Source organism: Accipiter gentilis, chromosome 21 (assembly GCF_929443795.1).
Source record: "Accipiter gentilis chromosome 21, bAccGen1.1, whole genome shotgun sequence".
NCBI classification, from domain to species: domain Eukaryota; kingdom Metazoa; phylum Chordata; class Aves; order Accipitriformes; family Accipitridae; genus Astur; species Astur gentilis.
In genome coordinates this window covers 501,685-519,318 of record NC_064900.1, presented here as the reverse complement: position 1 = coordinate 519,318, position 17,634 = coordinate 501,685, and the positions used below count along the sequence as shown (strand labels likewise).

At 41.7% G+C, this 17,634-nt stretch overlaps 2 protein-coding genes across 15 annotated transcripts in view; one reads left to right on the top strand and one right to left on the bottom strand.

Moving 5' to 3' along the window:
- LOC126048882 (rap1 GTPase-activating protein 1-like) overlaps nucleotides 1-5,014 on the top strand; it is a 47,597-nt gene extending 42,583 nt beyond the window's left edge. For 7 of the 14 annotated variants that reach the window (XM_049824383.1, XM_049824387.1, XM_049824381.1 and 4 more), the window contains 2 exons: nucleotides 1,897-1,982; nucleotides 2,140-5,014. In XM_049824383.1, the coding sequence (XP_049680340.1) occupies nucleotides 1,897-1,982; nucleotides 2,140-2,163 (110 nt within the window). In that variant the 3' untranslated portion in view covers nucleotides 2,164-5,014. The remainder of the gene's footprint in view (nucleotides 1-1,896; nucleotides 1,983-2,139) is intronic. The other 7 variants (XR_007509014.1, XM_049824377.1, XR_007509013.1 and 4 more) reach the window with 6 other exon arrangements.
- Nucleotides 5,015-5,137: 123 nt separating this feature from the next.
- On the bottom strand, nucleotides 5,138-13,106 carry GSTK1 (glutathione S-transferase kappa 1). The gene is made up of 8 exons (XM_049824420.1): nucleotides 12,959-13,106; nucleotides 12,238-12,319; nucleotides 11,334-11,462; nucleotides 10,894-10,994; nucleotides 10,439-10,474; nucleotides 7,514-7,630; nucleotides 6,895-6,988; nucleotides 5,138-5,594 (listed from the first exon to the last, which is right to left on the bottom strand). Exons 1-8 carry the CDS (start codon nucleotides 13,022-13,024, stop codon nucleotides 5,545-5,547), a joined length of 675 nt encoding a protein of 224 aa, XP_049680377.1. The 5' UTR covers nucleotides 13,025-13,106; the 3' UTR covers nucleotides 5,138-5,544.
- Between the last annotated feature and the right edge of the window lie 4,528 nt (nucleotides 13,107-17,634).

Here is a 17,634-nt window from a genome sequence, read left to right as displayed (position 1 = left end):
TACTGTGTAAAATCAGACTGAACTGATTTTTTATGAAGAAACCTAAGACATTTTGGATGCCCACTCTAAGTCTGAATCTTATGCTGAATGATTCTAGGATTCCTAACCTGTGAACGCATTCTTGGGTTCTCCAATTTGCCATTTGGATTGAGAGTGCAAAGTTACAAACGAGAAAAAAAACTGGCCGCAGTCTGTGGTCATTATGCTACCACAGCTAGATAATAAAGACATAGAGAACTGCCACTGCCAAAACTGCTATTTTTGGAGTTGGCTTTAAAGCACCAACATGTTTCATATGCCAGTGCATATCACATGAGGCAGAGGTGACTTTCCCCATAGCCTCAAGGCCAGGATATAAATTCAGCTATAACCCTCCTTGATGCTTTCTTTAAGACACGTCTAGGTTAATTAATATGCATAGTTGTTTTAGATGTGTTTTTATTCAGTTACTTGGTCTATTAGTCACTACCTACAAACATACAACATAACTAAATTTCAAAATACTGGAGCTGGGACATACACAAAATGGAGAAGAACCTTGGTACTGCAAATTCATGTTGTTTAAAGCCACAGTTTAGCAACAAATGGCAGTGATTTACCAATTTTGTTTTTAAACCTCAGAGTTTTAAATTACATCATGAAATTGGGAAAGGGCATAGTCTATGTTTGAAAAACTGCTGAAGCCCAATTGCATCTCATGTGTTCCCTAGAAAATATTGGTATGATCATGTATAGTTCAAAAGAAAAAAAACGTTCCTGTGAAGAACATCTTGGCTTACCATCTTATTGCAGGAATCCTTCATTTGCTGAATTTTACAGCTTGCTTAACTTCCCTGATTGAATGGCAGATAGGTAAGCCATCGAAGTAATTTGTCTGCTCCTTCTTCCCCCTTAGCACATTCCATGTGACACCAACTCTGTAACTCAAACTTTTTCCATTTTCCTCTGATTCAAAGAAAAGACTTATAATACAGATTTACTGTGGCAATACAGCAATGCACAAACTCCCAGAAATGATACTATTTGTGAAATTATAATATTTAATAATTTTAAACCATCCTTAGTGCATAGGATGGAGGGTCACCTAAGAATAAGTTAGAATGGTGTAAGAGAGAGAGCTGTTATGTTAAAGACATCATACTCGTTTCTTGTCACATGTGTATGGTGAATATAAGATGATTACAGAAAGCAAAAGAATGTTCTAAGTTTGTGAATTTTGCAAAGTATTTCATCCCTGGTTTTGCTAGGGTGTTGATATGTGATGATAGGCAAATTCCTTACACCCTGAGGTCAGATGTAGGAATCTTTGGGGGGGGGCAGAGGGAGGAGAAGGAAGAGAAACACTGTGAGAGCGTAAGATTAGACTCTGCTTCATAAAGTGTATTCTTAAGGCTAAGGCATTCAGGTTGCACAGATGTATTCAGTAATGGCATTTTTTAGCTTGACTGCATGATGCTGTCACCTACTGGAACCTGCTGTATTATTTTAAGTTATTTTTTGTGTGTAACAGTAGACTGATAAAGAAATTCAAAATGGGACTGATGGAAACATTTGGGGAAGGTTGGAGAATGCCTTCATTACTCATTAGATAGTTATAGACATTAGCTGCTTTAGCCAGAACAGCTATGGCATTGGAATACAGTCTGGAACCAGTGGTCAATGATTTTTTTGGAATGAAATGAAAGCCTAGTCGTCACTTTCCTTGTGTTTCAAGCTGGAATGAGAAGTAGGTCAAAGTAACATTAGTCAAGTTGGGTGTAGATACATTCCTTTCACTCTTCCCTGCGGATGAGCCACAGATCTGTGAAAAGTTTGGGGTAAAACCAGCTATGTGCACAGCTCCTGGGATACCCTCTTGATTATTTCTTTATTGTTCTGTGCTTGGTTCCCTTCTAGGAAGCAGGTTGCTTCCTTCCAGCAGTGTTGCTGGCTCCACTGGAAAAGGAAAAGGCAGCAAAGCAGATGCTCAGCACCATAATCCAGTAAGTGCTTTAATAAAATGTTTCCTTTTCACTTGCACAGAGATAAGGATGGGACAAAAAAGAGAGATTTAATTTAGGCGGTTTTGCTTGCTGAGGGTTGAAAGGACAGTAAGAAGGTGCGTGCAGGGGAAGGTTAAAGAAGTGCCTTGTTCTGCAGGCCTCCATTTTGTGCTGCGTGTGAGGTCACCGCTGGAGGACTGCCTCGGTGTATACTGGGTGAGAGCGCAGGTAACAGACATGGAGAAGTGCCACCGGCCCCTGCTTCAGGCTGGGGACAGGCCCCTGGGCCATCCCCGGCCTCGCTGGAAGAGGGCAGCAAGTACCGTACAGCTTCACAGTAAATAGTCAGTCCTGTACCTGCTTCCCCAAAGGATCTTCCATGGCCAGGCAACTCTGGCCTGTTTAATCTACCTAAGCTCTGACTTTCTTGGTTGCCTGCTCCCTCTCAGGGAACAGCATTTTCCACTGAGACACCTCCCTCTGCCCAGTTTTATTCTCTTTTTCTTTCATTGTTTGGTTTCCTTTGCTCAGATGCAGCCTAGCTCTCTCCCCATCTATGCTCTGCTTCCTATGGTTTCATTATTTTACTGAACCATTTTCTTTTGCTCATTTTGTGACTTTGTGCCTATCTCTACACTTGCTTGTTTGCTTTCAGCCTAGCGTTGGTGGGACCTACTTCTCCATGCCAGTTTCACAGCTTTTCCAGACAGGGGAAGTGGGACTGGATCTCCTGGTGAGGTCTGTAATAGAGCAAAGGGGAACACAACTCCAAGTTTGTTCCCTAGAGCTCGTAGTCCAGTTTTGCCTGCATCACCGAGAGTCTCTCTTCTGGCTCAAAGTCCCTTTCCTTGCCCCATATCTTCTCTAGCTTGATAGCTAAAGAGCACGCTACCTTGAAAGTGATGTGGATGTGAGGCTCTCAAGAACTAGTTTGGTGTATAGCCAAGTATCATCTTTATGGAAGAAAATTATTGCAGCCATTCCTAAACAGCTGGCAGTTCTTACTACCGTTAGCATCTACCTCTGTGCCTGGTAAAAAGACAGCGGTTCAGCTCCTCAATGTTTTTTCAATGCTCAGCTTTTAGCTGCCCAGCCACCTGATGACATTCAGAGCAGACAGATAAACAGGTCAATGCCATGCAGTGGTGGTTGTTGGTGTGGCAGCAGACTGACATGTACAGAGAGCAGATCATAAAGGGAAGCCAGGGAAAGCTGGTACTCAGCAGTGAGGCTACCTAAATGCATGCTATGCCAAAGGTAAGTGCCGAGAATGACAGTGCAGCTGCCAGCCAGTGTTTACTGGGGTAATCACCAGAGCGTCTGCCAAGAGCTTGTGCTCATGGTCAGGTCTCTGTAACACTGGAGCAAGGTTGCCTAAACAAGAGGCAGAACTTCCTCAAAGCTCTGCTCCCAAGCAGGCAAATTTTGCTCAAAGTAGGTATACAGTCAGAATTGGAACAGTATGCATAGTCACCAATAAAAAAATGCAAAGGCTATAACCACTTACTAGTGGTTATCACAGGCAATAAGCAATGGCAGGAATCCTGAGTTTGGATTTTCCTTATCTATCTCAGTAGTGTTTAAGTACCTAACGCTTTGAGCATTTCATTTCCAGTGATTTCAAGTATGTCTAAGGGCCTTTAAGATCATTTGGGAAATACACAGCAGTTTGTAAGATCCATCTCATTTGGTCCATCTGCCAAACCAACAACGTTCTGTCACAAAGGCTTTTTTTATTTTATTTCAGTCAAGCTGGTTCAAAGGACGAAGTTTCATGAGACCCTGGTTTTCACCATGAGATTATTTCAAGATGCTCTTTGCATTCTCCCCACCTTCCCACCAGAGTTCATTACCTCCACAAAAGTGCATTTTACCCATTTCTGACACAGCACTGGCTAAGGCAGTGGCCCCAGGCCACTGGGGTTATCTGGATTAAAGTGACGTTTCAGTCATTCCATTTTTATCACAACCCCACAATCAGTTTGATAGCACAGATTGGAGACTAGCAAATTTCAGGGGGGAATTGGTAAAAAATTTCCTTAACATGGCTTCAAGGGACCCAAAGAAACCTATGGCATCCAAATACATGATACTTCCCTGTCATTGTAACTCCTAAATGAATGTAGACTCTTATATCTCACAAAGATTTCCTTAAATTCCAGGCTGAATTTGCCAACGACTAATGGGTACACTGGTGGAAAGGAGGAAGGAGTTCTCAAATTATAGGATATTTCCTGAAGAGCTGAAAGAGGTGTAAGAAGGAAAAGTTGTGGATGGGGGAACAAATGATACAACCCCACAACACTTACAGCTGTAAGAATGTGAAAGATACAGATTTTTTTTTTCTGATGCTGTTCCAGGATTTGCTGTTCAAGTGAACAAGCATGAATATGCTTTACCTTAAAGTTCAGAAAGACACAAAAAATGGAATCCCAGATGCTGCTAGTTCTTCTGCTTCCTTCAGTGATGCGTCAGAGACAGCCAGGAATCATTGAGAAATCAAGCCTCATACAAATCAAATTAATCTAAGCGTGTTACTCCAGCCAATACAGGACCAGGTTCAAACTATTTCAGTGTGCATTTTCTTATTTTTATTGTTTGTCCATCTTTCCTGCTGTAGACTATATGATGGGAAGTCCCTCTTAGCCATATGCAACTCACCTTTGGACAAGCAGCAATTAGGCCATCCTTGAGGAAGCGAAACACAATCTGGTTCAGTTACCAACTAACCTTACACGGTATCCACCACTGTCCTCCAAAGCCATTACTGTAAATTATTGATTAAAAACCCCTGCAAGGTCTGGGGTTGGTGCCTGAGAATGCATGTGTGTGGGGTGGTCTCAAATGTCAGTCACTGCAGAGCAAGGTGTATAAAATACTGTCCGGGAAGGGGACAGTTCCGTTCGAACTACTTGATTAGATCCCTAGATCTTTCTTTGGGCTTGAACTGTCCCTCTCTCTTCCACTCTTCTCTGCTGTGTCCCCTCCAATTGCCATATTGCAGAGTAAAGGGAAGTGTGAATACCTTGTCCTGTGCTTCCAGTGTCTATGTAGTACCTTGGATGTAAAATAAAAGGAGAATGTGGCCAGCTTCTCTTAGGCTGTATGTGTGTGTTTCTAAAGGACAAGCATGAAGATACGAGAAATCCAGCGACTGCAGTCTCATAGCAATTTAATCCTTACACTTTTAGGGAGAAATCCAGAGATCTCAGTTCCACACCAACAATTTAATCCTCATGCTTTTAGTGTAAGAGAAAGAGAACTAATCAGGAAAGAAGAGTGTTTAATCTGCAAGAAGTTAAGTATTTTATGTTTAATCTTTCATGTTAATCATTAATCTGTTGAAAGAAAAAAAGCACATTTGTGTTAGTAAAGACCTCACCAGGCTGGTAATGCTGGCAAACCTTGAACTTCTTCGTAATTAGAGACGAGACTGAGCTGTAAAGTTAGCTGTTAAGGATAAGAAAGCTGTCTCTCCATAAAATTGGGTACATTCAGATGATCAGTGAAGATTAACCATGTACATATATATTTTCACTCCCATGCTTTTCCCCAGGACTTTTCACATCTTGGGGCTTGGAACTGATGGAACGGGTCCCAGCCATTTTTCACCTGTAAGACAAACCAGCACAAAAGAGAAAGTTAAAATTTAATACACAGAAGTGATTGGCCAGTCACATTTCTGCAGTAGGATGACTGTTCCTACACCTCTTTTGAAGGGCAACTACTGATGATGGAATACAGAGTTCTATCTTGTTTGGCATGCTTCAGCCAGCTCCATAAATCCTTCACTGTCTAGTCACAACTGAAGCTGTACAGAAGAATTATTTTTCTCTGTCACAGATGAGAGATTCTGCAGGTCTGGGACACTCCACATGAGGGTGAATCCAATTCTTTTTAGGACTCCTTTTTTTGAGGGGCTGGGGCTAAGGAAGAAAAAAAGGTTGGAAGGCTGGGGAGTCAGAGAAACAAAAGGAAAACCTGTTGAAGTCCTTGGAGTTGAGACTAGAAATCAGGCCATAACATTCCAGTTAGGATTAGTGACTATTGTAGTGGGTATTGGGCATTCATCTTCCTCACTCTCACTTCATCAAGAATGTTGTTATAGAATCAGAAACCCATCCAGAAAAGAAAATAAACCTCAAAAAAAAAAAAAAAAAATCCCTTCTGTTTAAGCCTGACTAATTTTAATTTACATTAAGATTTTCTGCTAAAATTTTTCAACAGAAGCATCAGAGCTAATTCTGTACATGACTCTTTCTAGTGACAAACTCTCTCAAGAGCCAAATCTTGAGATCAATAGTCAAATGCCCTCTAACTCATGTAAAAGCAGGTGACTGAGTTCTATTAGTTATCATAACCTATTCCAATTATCCTCAAAAATTTAAAGATCATATCCTATTAATGGAAAAATGAAAAGAAGGGTGGTCAATATATGAATATCTGTTAAAAAGTTGTGTAGTTAGGCAATTTCAAGTTATGGATTGGGGAGCTGTGATAATAAAAAGTACATTAAGAAGAGATATAAAATGAAAATGTTAAAACTACCAAAAAAAAGCAGTTATCAGCCATAGTCTTAATCTTAGCCAAGACCTAATGCCCAGTACCAAAAGGTTAAATATGAACATTTTGAAAACTACAGAGTTTCAGTAGTAATTTGGCATGTGAAGCACAAAGCTTTGAAACATACCAAGAGAGGATGAACTCAAGTTACCTTGTTTGGGAAAGGACTACACCTGTGGTCACTCTTAACTGTACTGAGACACATTCCGGTCAGCAGTTCATCCATGAGAAGGACAGCCAACATTAATATTTGCACGACTTTAGGAGTGTTTTATTTAGCTGTATTACATATTTCATTACAAGCGAGTGAAAGCATGAAACCAAAAGTGACGTTATTAGGTACACTCACCTATAACGCTTCCTAGGAGCTCTAAACGATCAGAGCCAAAAAAGAGATGAGGTTTTCCATTAAGATGTGCCACAACAGCAGGCATCCCAAATGCCTATTGACACCATGGAGATGAAACAGAGAATGTTACCATGAGAAATTTTTGCAGACACATGATCAATCTTCAGGAATAAAAAGCAGTAACTTGGACTTTTTTTCCTCCCCTTCTTTTCACCTTCTTCATTCTTAAAGATGAGTCTAATGGAGCCATCAGAAAGTAGGGGAGTCTCCAGAGCCTGTGGGCCCCATTTGAAGAAGCAAAAAAAAGCAACTCCATAAATCCACAGTTTTATGTCAGGTAGCGATAAATGGTATCTCTTAGTACTGGTCCTGTAGCTCCCCACCCTTGCTGTCCAGCTGGAATGAGCTGAATGGGTCAACCTTGGTTTCCCAGACGACAATGAGATAAACTATGATCAACAGTGAGTTAGCTTTCACGTGTTCAAAAAGCAAAGACTACCTAAGAGAGATAGTCTATACATCTTTCTAATCATCACCTTCATTGTTCCTTGCTTCCCAGTATTCTTAATAGGGAAGGAATGCATAGCTGTGATGCCAAATGGCATTAGAAGCATCTCACCCCATATTTTATTGCTTCCTCTGTTGTCTCTTTCAGTCGGTTCTTCACTGCAGGGGATGAAATCATTTCAAGTAGCTTCCGGGAGAGCTCTGATGATAGCCCAGCCTGGCCAGCAACCTAAGAAAAGATGATATAATTAAGAGTACTCTAATACTAAATATTCTAATTCCTACTGTAGTCTAATTAATTTAACCTTCAGTATTATACCTAAGGTCTATTATCAAAAAAATTACAAAATACCCTTGAAGCACTTCTTGCACAACTGTCTTGCTGCATTCCCAACCCATTCACCATTTATCAACTCTCAGATAGAAAGTAGAAGGGATAAACTTCCAAACCCCACATCTACACTTTTTTTCAGGAGTTCCTAAAGAGAAAAAAAAAAGAAATGGAAAAAAAAAAAAGATAAATACTAAGTTTAACCTCTGATCCAATGACTTATCTGATAACTTACAAAAAAAAAAAATTGTTCTGAAAAAGAAAATCTTGCTGTACAAGCCTATGAAGACAAAAACCAGTTTGCATGATAGATGTGGCCACATAGGATCTATATGTGATACTGCATGATAGAGACTGTAACTCACAGAGGTCAAACAGTTCCTAGTGTTATTGCTGTATCTTTTTAGCTTCCTCTGTGCCTCTGCCACACAGGAATGAGATAAAGTGGCCAAAGGTAAAGGTCCAATGTTTATCAGGTAACATCGATGTTACAAGTACCTATTTTAATACAGTATTTCACAAAAGATGTTAACTTCCATGCCATCTACCTGAATGACATACCCTTTTTTCTTTAAAAAAAAAATTAAAATACACTTACAGTATTGCACACAGACCACTAATCCTGCACATGCAGGTGTTAATGATTTTTTCTTTCTTTCTCTCAATCACTTTTTCATTTAGCATCCATATTTTTTTGTATCTTCTCCTACTTCCACATCAGGGAGATTAGGCGCTCTTTTTGACTGCTTGAACAGGAGATAAAGAAGTGTAGCACTGGAGTAGAACAAAACGCTGTGTATGCTTTGTAGCCAGTGTTTAGACTGCAATATTTACACAGACACAGTATCTGGTCCTCACCATTTTGGGGCAGAAGGGGTATTTAAGTGGACTGGAACAGGATTCAGACTATACATTGCTTCTATAGTAATTTATGTGAAGTTACTGCTGACTAAAGAAGTAAAAAAATATTAAGGAACTGTATCAAGTAAACAACATTCCATTTTTCTAATTGATGTGTAAAATAAATTCACCTATAAAGACTCAGACAAAAGGGTTGGGACCCCTCATTCACCTTTGGGTGGCATATTTCCAGAAGAGACTGAAGTCTAGTACTTGCTGCAGGGGTGAATGAAGACAGACACAAGCGAACAAGGAGATGCCTGCCTCTCTGCCTTGGTGAGTATCAAGGGGAAACTCACAGACCACAAGCGACTAAATTACACAGAGATCTTTCTGAGTATGAAGTTTCTCTGAAGTTCTGCATGTCCTTGCTTTATCTTTACTTAAATAATGACAGATTCAGAGACAATGTGAGGACTTTCTGTATATATTTATGTACTGGGCCTGGCTGGGATGGAGTTAAATTTATTCACAGCAGCTCCTATGATTCTGTGTTTTAGATCTCTGACCAAAACAACACTGATAACACACTAATGTTTTAGCTATTGTTGAATGGTGTTTGGTCAGTGCCAAGGCCTTCTGTTTCTCACTCTCCCCTCCCCACCAGTGAACAGACTGGAGGTGCACAAGACGTTAGGAGAGGACACAACAAGGCAGAGGAACCGAACTAACCGAAGAGATACTCCATGACGTATAACCTCATGCTCAGCCATAAGAAGTGAGGAGGGGGTTTAGGGAGGTTAGCCACCTTTTGCTTAGGAACTGGCTAGGCCTCAGTCTATCCATGGGAGGTGGTGAGTGATTGTCTTTGCATCACTTGCTTTGTTTTCTTTCTCTCTTCTTCCACTTCTCTTTTGCTTATTAAGCAATTTTATCTCAACCCACAAGTTTTCTTTCTTTTATTCTTCTTGTCCTCTTCTCCTGTCCCACTGGGCAGTGGGGGGAAGTGAGCAAGCACATGTGCGGTGCTTAGTTGCCTACCAGGGTTAACGCACAACAGCTTAATTATATCCTTCAAATCTTGCCTCTTGAAAAGGCAAAATGCAAACCTTTGCTGAAATTCTGGTAAAAAATGTACACTAAGATGAAGCTGAAGTGCAAGGACTAGACTGGGGAAACAGCAAGACTACAAGTTTCAGGTTTCAAATAGGGATGTTGGATAGGAGAAACTAGTCATGGACAATTCCTCTCTTTTCTTCATATTCCAAGAACTTAAAAAATAAAATAATGGAGAAATGAGAACCCTTAAAGAGGATCTCATGGTATACTAACTTACATGCCATTACAGCTTTTACTGTAATAAAATCTAAACAGCAAAAGAAAATACATCCAAAAAGTACAATTTCTAAGCATGTAAAAGGGCAATACAGCACTGAACTTCATGGTAAAGCCTGGCTCCATCACTTCAAGGAAAAGTCAGCTTCCCCAAAGTGTTGCACTTCACCTGAAGATTTTATATAGTAGCAAAACCTCAATGCATTCTGGAGACACTGTTCATACTTTCACTACTGCTAATAAAACAGCATTAACAGATAATTCATTGTCCATCCTGGGTATCTCATCACATGATTTAACAAAAAAGGAGATTCCGGTTGAGTGTCATTCAGAGCATGACCCAAAAAAAAAAATAAAATTCATTCCAAACAGAGCTGCTAGGAAAATTAAATCCACTTTTTTCTAGCTGAAATTTTTCAAAACTCCAAGTGATCATTTGACTAAGCTGTCTTTATGTCTGTTACTGGCTCAAGCCATCAATAAGAATCTGTATCAGAAATGCAGAAGCGCCAACAAAAAGGAGACACTTACAGCCACCATATTCTCCGGCTGACTGATATCTTCATGCTGGCAAGAGAATAAAGTAAGTTAAGTCAGTGCTTAAGAACAAAACCTCAGCTCTGGACTTGAAAGCAAGTTTTCTAAGAAAACAGAAATAAAACCAATACTAGTTGCTGGAGAAATTTCCTCAGAAAAAGTTTTAAGTCACCAAATCCAGGAATGTATTAAGTGCTTTCTGATATGAACTACTGATCCACGCAGCCGATAGGACTCACCATACACACCTAAAAGGCAGCAAATTAAGCTGACTATAAGCTAGCTCTTTTCTTGTAATGGCTCCTGAAGCACTATGACCTTAAGTTTCCTGCTATGACTTTTCATTAAAAGATATTTCCTTTCTCTTGCTTAAATTCCACATTTGAACAAAGTGGGACAGGAAGGGTGACAGAGAAAGAATCAAGAAGCTGGCTTCATAAAATACTGACCTGTGACCAAAAACGTATCCAGAACTCCCTAGATAAGGCTTCCAAGTACTGTGGTTGTGTCATATCAATGGCTGTGATAAAGCGCATGGCCCCAAGACTGCCTGGAATTAGTGGGGAGACAGGGAAACATACTGAAACAAGCACAGGATCAGGAACAGATATGGTCTGCACAAGTGCTACCTAAGAACAGTATGATCTTCTCTGTAACAGTCCCCAAACAGTAAAGCTTATGTTGATTAACAGTATCTTCCATGCTAATATCATTCACAACCATATTTGTCCAGAAATTCCTTGTATGGTTAAAAATGCACAGACTTCATATTGCTCACAAATACAGGAAGAGGCTGTGGACAGGGAATGCATCTTCATCCTTACTGTTAGGGAGAACTTGAACCAGAAGTGCTAGAGTTGAAAGATACCAGCTAAGCTAAGTCACTTACTTGTACCAATAATACGTTGGAAGTCAGCTTCTGAAATTTGTACAGGCACTTGGTAGTATTTTGCCATCCGTTTTACATCTTTCACCATGTATTCTGCACGCTTTGGCAACATTGCTGGGGGCTTGTTACCTTTCAGGAAAAAGTTCTGTTGAGATTTTCAGCTGTATTACAACTCCAGAAAAAACAGAACTGGACAAATTAGACCTCATGCATACATGTGCCTAAGGAAGAGTAAAATTTCATATTGGCTTACTGAAACATACACAGCTTTTCCAAAGATAACGCTAAGATTTAAACATGTTTTATTTTGGTTTTGCACATGTCAAGCCTTTAAGTTAGCAGAATCAGTTTTAAACCAAGGTACAAATGCTCTAGCAGGTATTTATACTGATTCAGACAGATGACTTTTAAGCTAAACAACTACTAACGCAGTGGCAGACAAATGTAGAGACTTGTTAATTTCATGAGTTATGACCTTTAAGTCTCAGTGATTAATTTGTTCTCATAAGGCCACAATTAATATTTTATGGCATACTTGGATCCTTCATGCATATTACGAACTGCAAGTGTTCCAGAAATTAATTCTGGTTTGAACTCAACAGAAAACTTCTAGGAAAACGTTCTGTGTCAAATGATTATTATCGTATTTTCGAACTGATGAACTTTGGCATAGACTGTATGTGCCACAAACAGTGGCCATGTAATCGCAACAGTATGAAATTCCTTGTGGCTGATTTCTCAGCCACTATTGACCTCCACAGTCCTATAGTTAATTTGTTACTGGTGCCAAAACCTAGTTTAAAGCTGGCTCTGTGGGCCCTACACTCACTAAGAGCTTGCCCACTAGTGTCCTACCAGTGAAGAAGGTACTTCCCTCCAGAGGCAATCTCCCCATATTGCCTACCAGTTGCTTGCATTATGCCCCCAAGGAAAGCTGGACGAAAGCGCAGATCAATACTCCAGATCTGCCGGTACCGGCAGAGGACCTGCAACGTAAAAAAGCAGTGATGGATTAGCAGTCAGAGGAGATGTCTAGACAGCTGCGTGCAGCTAGGAGATAAGTGGAGGCATTAAACGAACGCTGCAGATAAATCCTTTCCTGCTACCTCAGCGGTTGTCCTAAAAGCCTTTTCTGGAGGCTGCCAGAGAACTCTGACCTCGGAAAAACTGAAAGGACTGCATTTGTATTATGACTACACGAGTCTAAGCAGGGGTAAATAAGGAAAAGATCAAGCTCCTGAGTGGGCCCTCCCACTCGTTAAACAGCAAAACTGGCTAAAAGCAAAACGTTCCGCAATAACTCCCAAATACGCCGGGCCGCGCTGCCCTTTGGCCGAGACACGCTTCCTGAGCGTCCCTGGTTTTCCACACGCGAGGCAGAAACCGAAGCACCCCTCACAAGCGAGATAAAAATAAAACCCCGAGGCAGGGCGGGACGGGCCCACCGGACGAGCCGCCCTTCAGCCACCTCCTGAAGGGCAGCGCACGGCGGGAGGCACCGGCCGCCCAGGCCCCTCAGCCCGCGGCGGGGGGGACCGGCCCCTCAGCGCGCCGCCGGAGAAGGGCAGGCCGCCCCGGGAATGGCCTCCCCTCCCTCCCGTCCTCCCTCTCCGCGCCCCCCTCACCTCAAACGCCAGCCAGGAGTAAGGGGACACCACATCGTAAAAGAGCTCCACGAGCGTCCGCGCCATCGCCGTCCCGACCCGCTCCCGCTCCCCAGCGCGACCCGACGGCAGTGGCAGGCGAGGGCGGGCGACGGGCGGCGGAGGCGGAGAGCCCTTCCTTCCCTCCCTCCCTCGGGCCGCCATCCCCTTCCTCCTCGCTAGCTCCTTCCCGCCCCCCGGCCCCGCTGCCGGCTGTGAGGTGCCCTTTGCCGCCGTCTCCCCGCGGAAGGCCGGCTCGGGAGGAAGAGGAGGGGTGGGGGGAGCCCGAGCCCTTCTCCATGGGGCGGCGGGAGGAGAGGAGGCTCCCGAGGAGGGCAGCCGGCAGCTGACTCGGCCGAGCGGGCCGACATGTTCTCCCGGCAGCGCGGCTTCCCTGCCGCGGCCGGCGGGCGGGGGAAGGGGCAAAAAAATCCCCGCCGAAAACTAACCGGTTGGGGTAGCAAATTGAAGTTCTTGCTAGCTGGAAAAATCGTGCGGTTATGAACCATTCTTTCTAAATGCACTGACATTTAAAAGAATTTTCTTACGCGGCAATCTAAAACAAAGAGATGATCGCTGTTTTTCCTTTTCTTGTATTACCCTTTTTTTTTTTTTTTTTTTTGGTATTGTGTTGCACACATCAGTCAGATAATCTGTAAGTCTCTTTCTGTCTCCTTTCACGATATTTAAAAGTCTTCTCAAGTATATTCCAATATCCCACTGCAGCATATAGCACACGGCGGCAAAACACTTACCTTGCGACTTCCCATCTCCTTTTTGATGTACTCGGTAAGTTCGTTTCATTATTTTAAGCATGGCTTGTGTACACAGGCAACAGCACAAAGTCAGCTCTTCCAAAAGCATGCAGCCCGTGCGAATTCCATCACCTCTTTCCTCGGGTGACTCCTCGTGTGCAGAGATAATCGCAGTTTGGCCTTAAAGAAGTGAATTTCATCTTTCATGCTGCCTGATCAGGAAGTGCAGTATGCTTCTGCCACCGTTCAGTGTTTGCTCTTTGAAGTAACCGAGGTACATCTACGGAGTCAGCTCCTTGGTCTTTGCTTCCTCCCTTACATCGGTGAACCATATTGAGTACACTGGGCTAAATTCAGCTCTTGGATAGGCATCTCCCACTGGGTTTTACAGGTTTCCAAGCTCTCAGGAGCTCTGAAAATGGGCCTGTTCCTCTTCAGAAGTTAAAATATGAATGTGTCTAACTTTAGACAACAGATTTTAAATGCTGAGATTATAAGTTTTGAGCATAGAACTATGGTTGCTTACAAACCTCTATATGTTTGAAAAATAGATGTTTATTATAGCAGAACTTTGTCTTTAATATTTTCACCTATGAAACTATATTGATTGATCATTATATATCTAGCCTTGGAAAGGAAATGCGCTGTTTCACATGTAGTTCCAAAATGACACTGTAAGGATGGGCCAACATTATTAACAGCTGTAATCAATACATACTTTCTAAATGATTTTGAGTCCTTCTAGGAGTTTTATCCAATTTTTCTATGCAATTCTTCATTCACTGATACTATAAATGATCAAGAGGTTGTTTTCCCTTGGAGAAGCCAAACTGGCTCAGAATTACTCTTTATATTACACATTATATGTATTTATACAAAGAAAGATAGTAGAGAAAATTAAAGGAATTTTGAAATCACATAGGATTTTATATGTAGTAATCTTAAGTACAAATATCCTTTTAATTTACAGTTGTTGCAGGAATCTGGCCCTTAATAAGCTTGACAGCACAGTTCTGACATTCAGCCTTTATAATCTGGAGAGCCTGGATGGGCATTGGAGCCAGACACTGCAGCGAGGGGGGGGCGGTGAGTGAGCGGCTGTCTGCGGTTAAACCACGACACTGTGGGATGGGGGAGAGAATCGGAAGGAAAAAGGTAAAACTCGTGGGTTGAGATAAGAACAGTTTAATAGGACAGAAAGGAAGAAAATTATAATAATAAAAGGATTGGAAGATACAAAACAAGTGATGCACAATGCAATTGCTCACCACTCGCTGACGGATGCCCAGTCAGTTCCTGAGCAGCAATCCCCCTCAGGCCAACTCCCCCCAGTTTATACACTGGGCGTGACGTCACATGGTATGGAATATTGCTTTGGCCACTTTGGGTCAGCTGCCCTGGCTGTGTCCCCTCCCAACTTCTTGTGCCCCTCCAGCCTTCTTGCTGGCTGGGCATAAGGAGCTGAAAAATCCTTGACTTAGCGACAACTGAAAGCATCAGTGTGTTATCACATTCTTCTCATATTAAACCCAAAACATAACACTGTACCAGCTACTAGAAAGAAAATTAACTCTATACAAGCCGAAACCAGGACACACAGTTAAGCCACTTTACATCTCTTATTCTTGTGCTCTGTTAATATGCTTTCAAACCGATTACTCCAATTATCCTAAAAATTTTCTTGGGCAGGTCCCATTCAGGTGCACCCATAATGCTATAGGCTTTTGGTTACAAATTTTAACACTGTGGGCATATTTCCAAGATCAGTCCACTTGCCACATTGAGGATTATATGCCCTTATATACCGTCACCTGGGGAGTACTCAGCTCAACTGGATCATGCCAATGAAATCCGTTGTTGCCATCTCTGATGCCCAGGGGATTCCTCCTTCCCTGTCGCTGAAGCCCAGCCCAGTGCACCCAGGGAGGGGATGTCCTGTTCTGTATAGGTAATTCTGACAGGGATAAGTAGTCTGCTACACCTATTTCTGGTGCAGAATTGGTTGCCCCTGTCTGTTTCTGCTGCCTTTTCCTATTCCTGGCAAACGCTCCCTATTTCCACTCTAGTTTTTCTATTAGTGAGCCAGCAAAAGCAGATGGCGTGATGCAGTTAAAATTACACAGATGTATGTGTTTCTCTCCTTCTGTGTCTCACAGCATGCCTGTAGCATGCCTGTCAGGTCTTGCTGATGCTGCAGGAGAAGCAATCAGTAAGAATTCCTTTCTCAAAGACTTGGCTGCTGCGATGGCTTTATGTCCTCCTGTGATCCTAGGTTTAACCAGGGAAGAAGGAAACCACTCTTGCTTGGAGCTAAATGTTAAGGTGGTTCCTTTCCCTTAGGATTTAACAAAATGTCTTGTATTTGCCAGACTTGTCTTTCCTTTTGAATTTCCTCCTCACTACTTCCCGTCTGGCTTGGAAAGGATAGAGTTACACAGATAGAAACATCCTATGCATCACAGAATCATAGCAGTACAGAGTACTCCTGTGCTCTCATGATATTGCACAGGAAGCTTCATTCAGTGCAGAGAGGGAGACAGCCAAGGAAGCATAGATTTGCCAGGATACTCACTGAATACAAAGAAGTATTCAGTTCATCTCAGTGCAATCTCTTCTGCCTCAGTCCTTGGCACAGGGTTGTAAGGTGTCCTGATGCTGGGCTAATGAGGCTAGTGAGATTGTTTGGGAAAGGATTTGCTTGTCTGTGTGTCTTCTCAGCTGCCTGGGACAAACTCACATTTCTTGATGTATCGTGATGGCTAGAACAACTGTTGTTTTTATGTACAAATAAGTCTCATCTAGTTTATGGTGACTCTCACAGGTATTTCTTCTAGACACATCATTACACTGGCATGCTCTAGGCAAATTCTCAACAGCCTGCGTTTCCACTACATTTAACCTCTGATCCAAAAAATCATACCTATGTTGAAGTTTCAGACCTTTTTCTTTTGAAATACTTAGTTGATCTGAATAAGGTTTATAAAAAATTTCCTTCACATTCTTGAATAAATTAGCAGCTTTCTTGGGTGGAGAAGGAGTGCCTACTGGAAGGGTAGGGCTCAGGTTTTGAGGGATAAGCGGAGTCCAAGAGAGATGACAGAATGCAAGGGAGGCTTTTTGTTTCAAGACCTGAAAGAAATTTCATTATGAGCCAAGACAACAATACTTCAACTTCTATTCCATTAACATGTGGACTTTTTCAATCTGCCTTGATACGATTAAAAAAAATGAGACACATGTATAGGTATGACCATCACTTGCCATTTATGGAAAGAAATTAAACTTTCTCTTACTATGTAATTGGTATGACTTTGGGAGACAATAAGTCATCATGCTATGGAGGGAGGAAAGAAAAGAGAAGCTTTTCCCTCCAATCAAATGTGTGATTCTCTTGTACATAATTCAAATGACAGAGCTGCATCTAAAGTGAGGACAAGAGTAACTTCTTGCTGAGTTTCTCATCTCACAAAGCACTACCTAGAAAATGAATTCTAGTCCTCACATTCTGTGTGACAAGTAAGAATATCCAAAAGATGAAACAGAACTTTGATGATTTTCTTGCAGTTCAGTCTCCATTCCTAACAATCTCCAGAAAGCTGTCCTGTGTATCTGTGAAGAGAAGCATAAATTTGAGAGGAGATCTTTAAACAGTTTCTAATAAGAAAATGTCATGATATATTATCTCAGTAGAAAAAAAAAAAAATTACAATGAAAATATTCAGAAATAAAACGCAAAAAGTGTCCAGGCAGTCTTGGCAACAAGAAATTATACGGGAAGTTAGAAAGATTTTCTTAACAGTCATGCTTGTATATCTTTTAAGTATGTAATCACTTCTCTGCAAATAAGACAAACTTAGGTAAACTAATCCTAAATGCAGGTTGTTCTGGTTCTACTAGTACCCA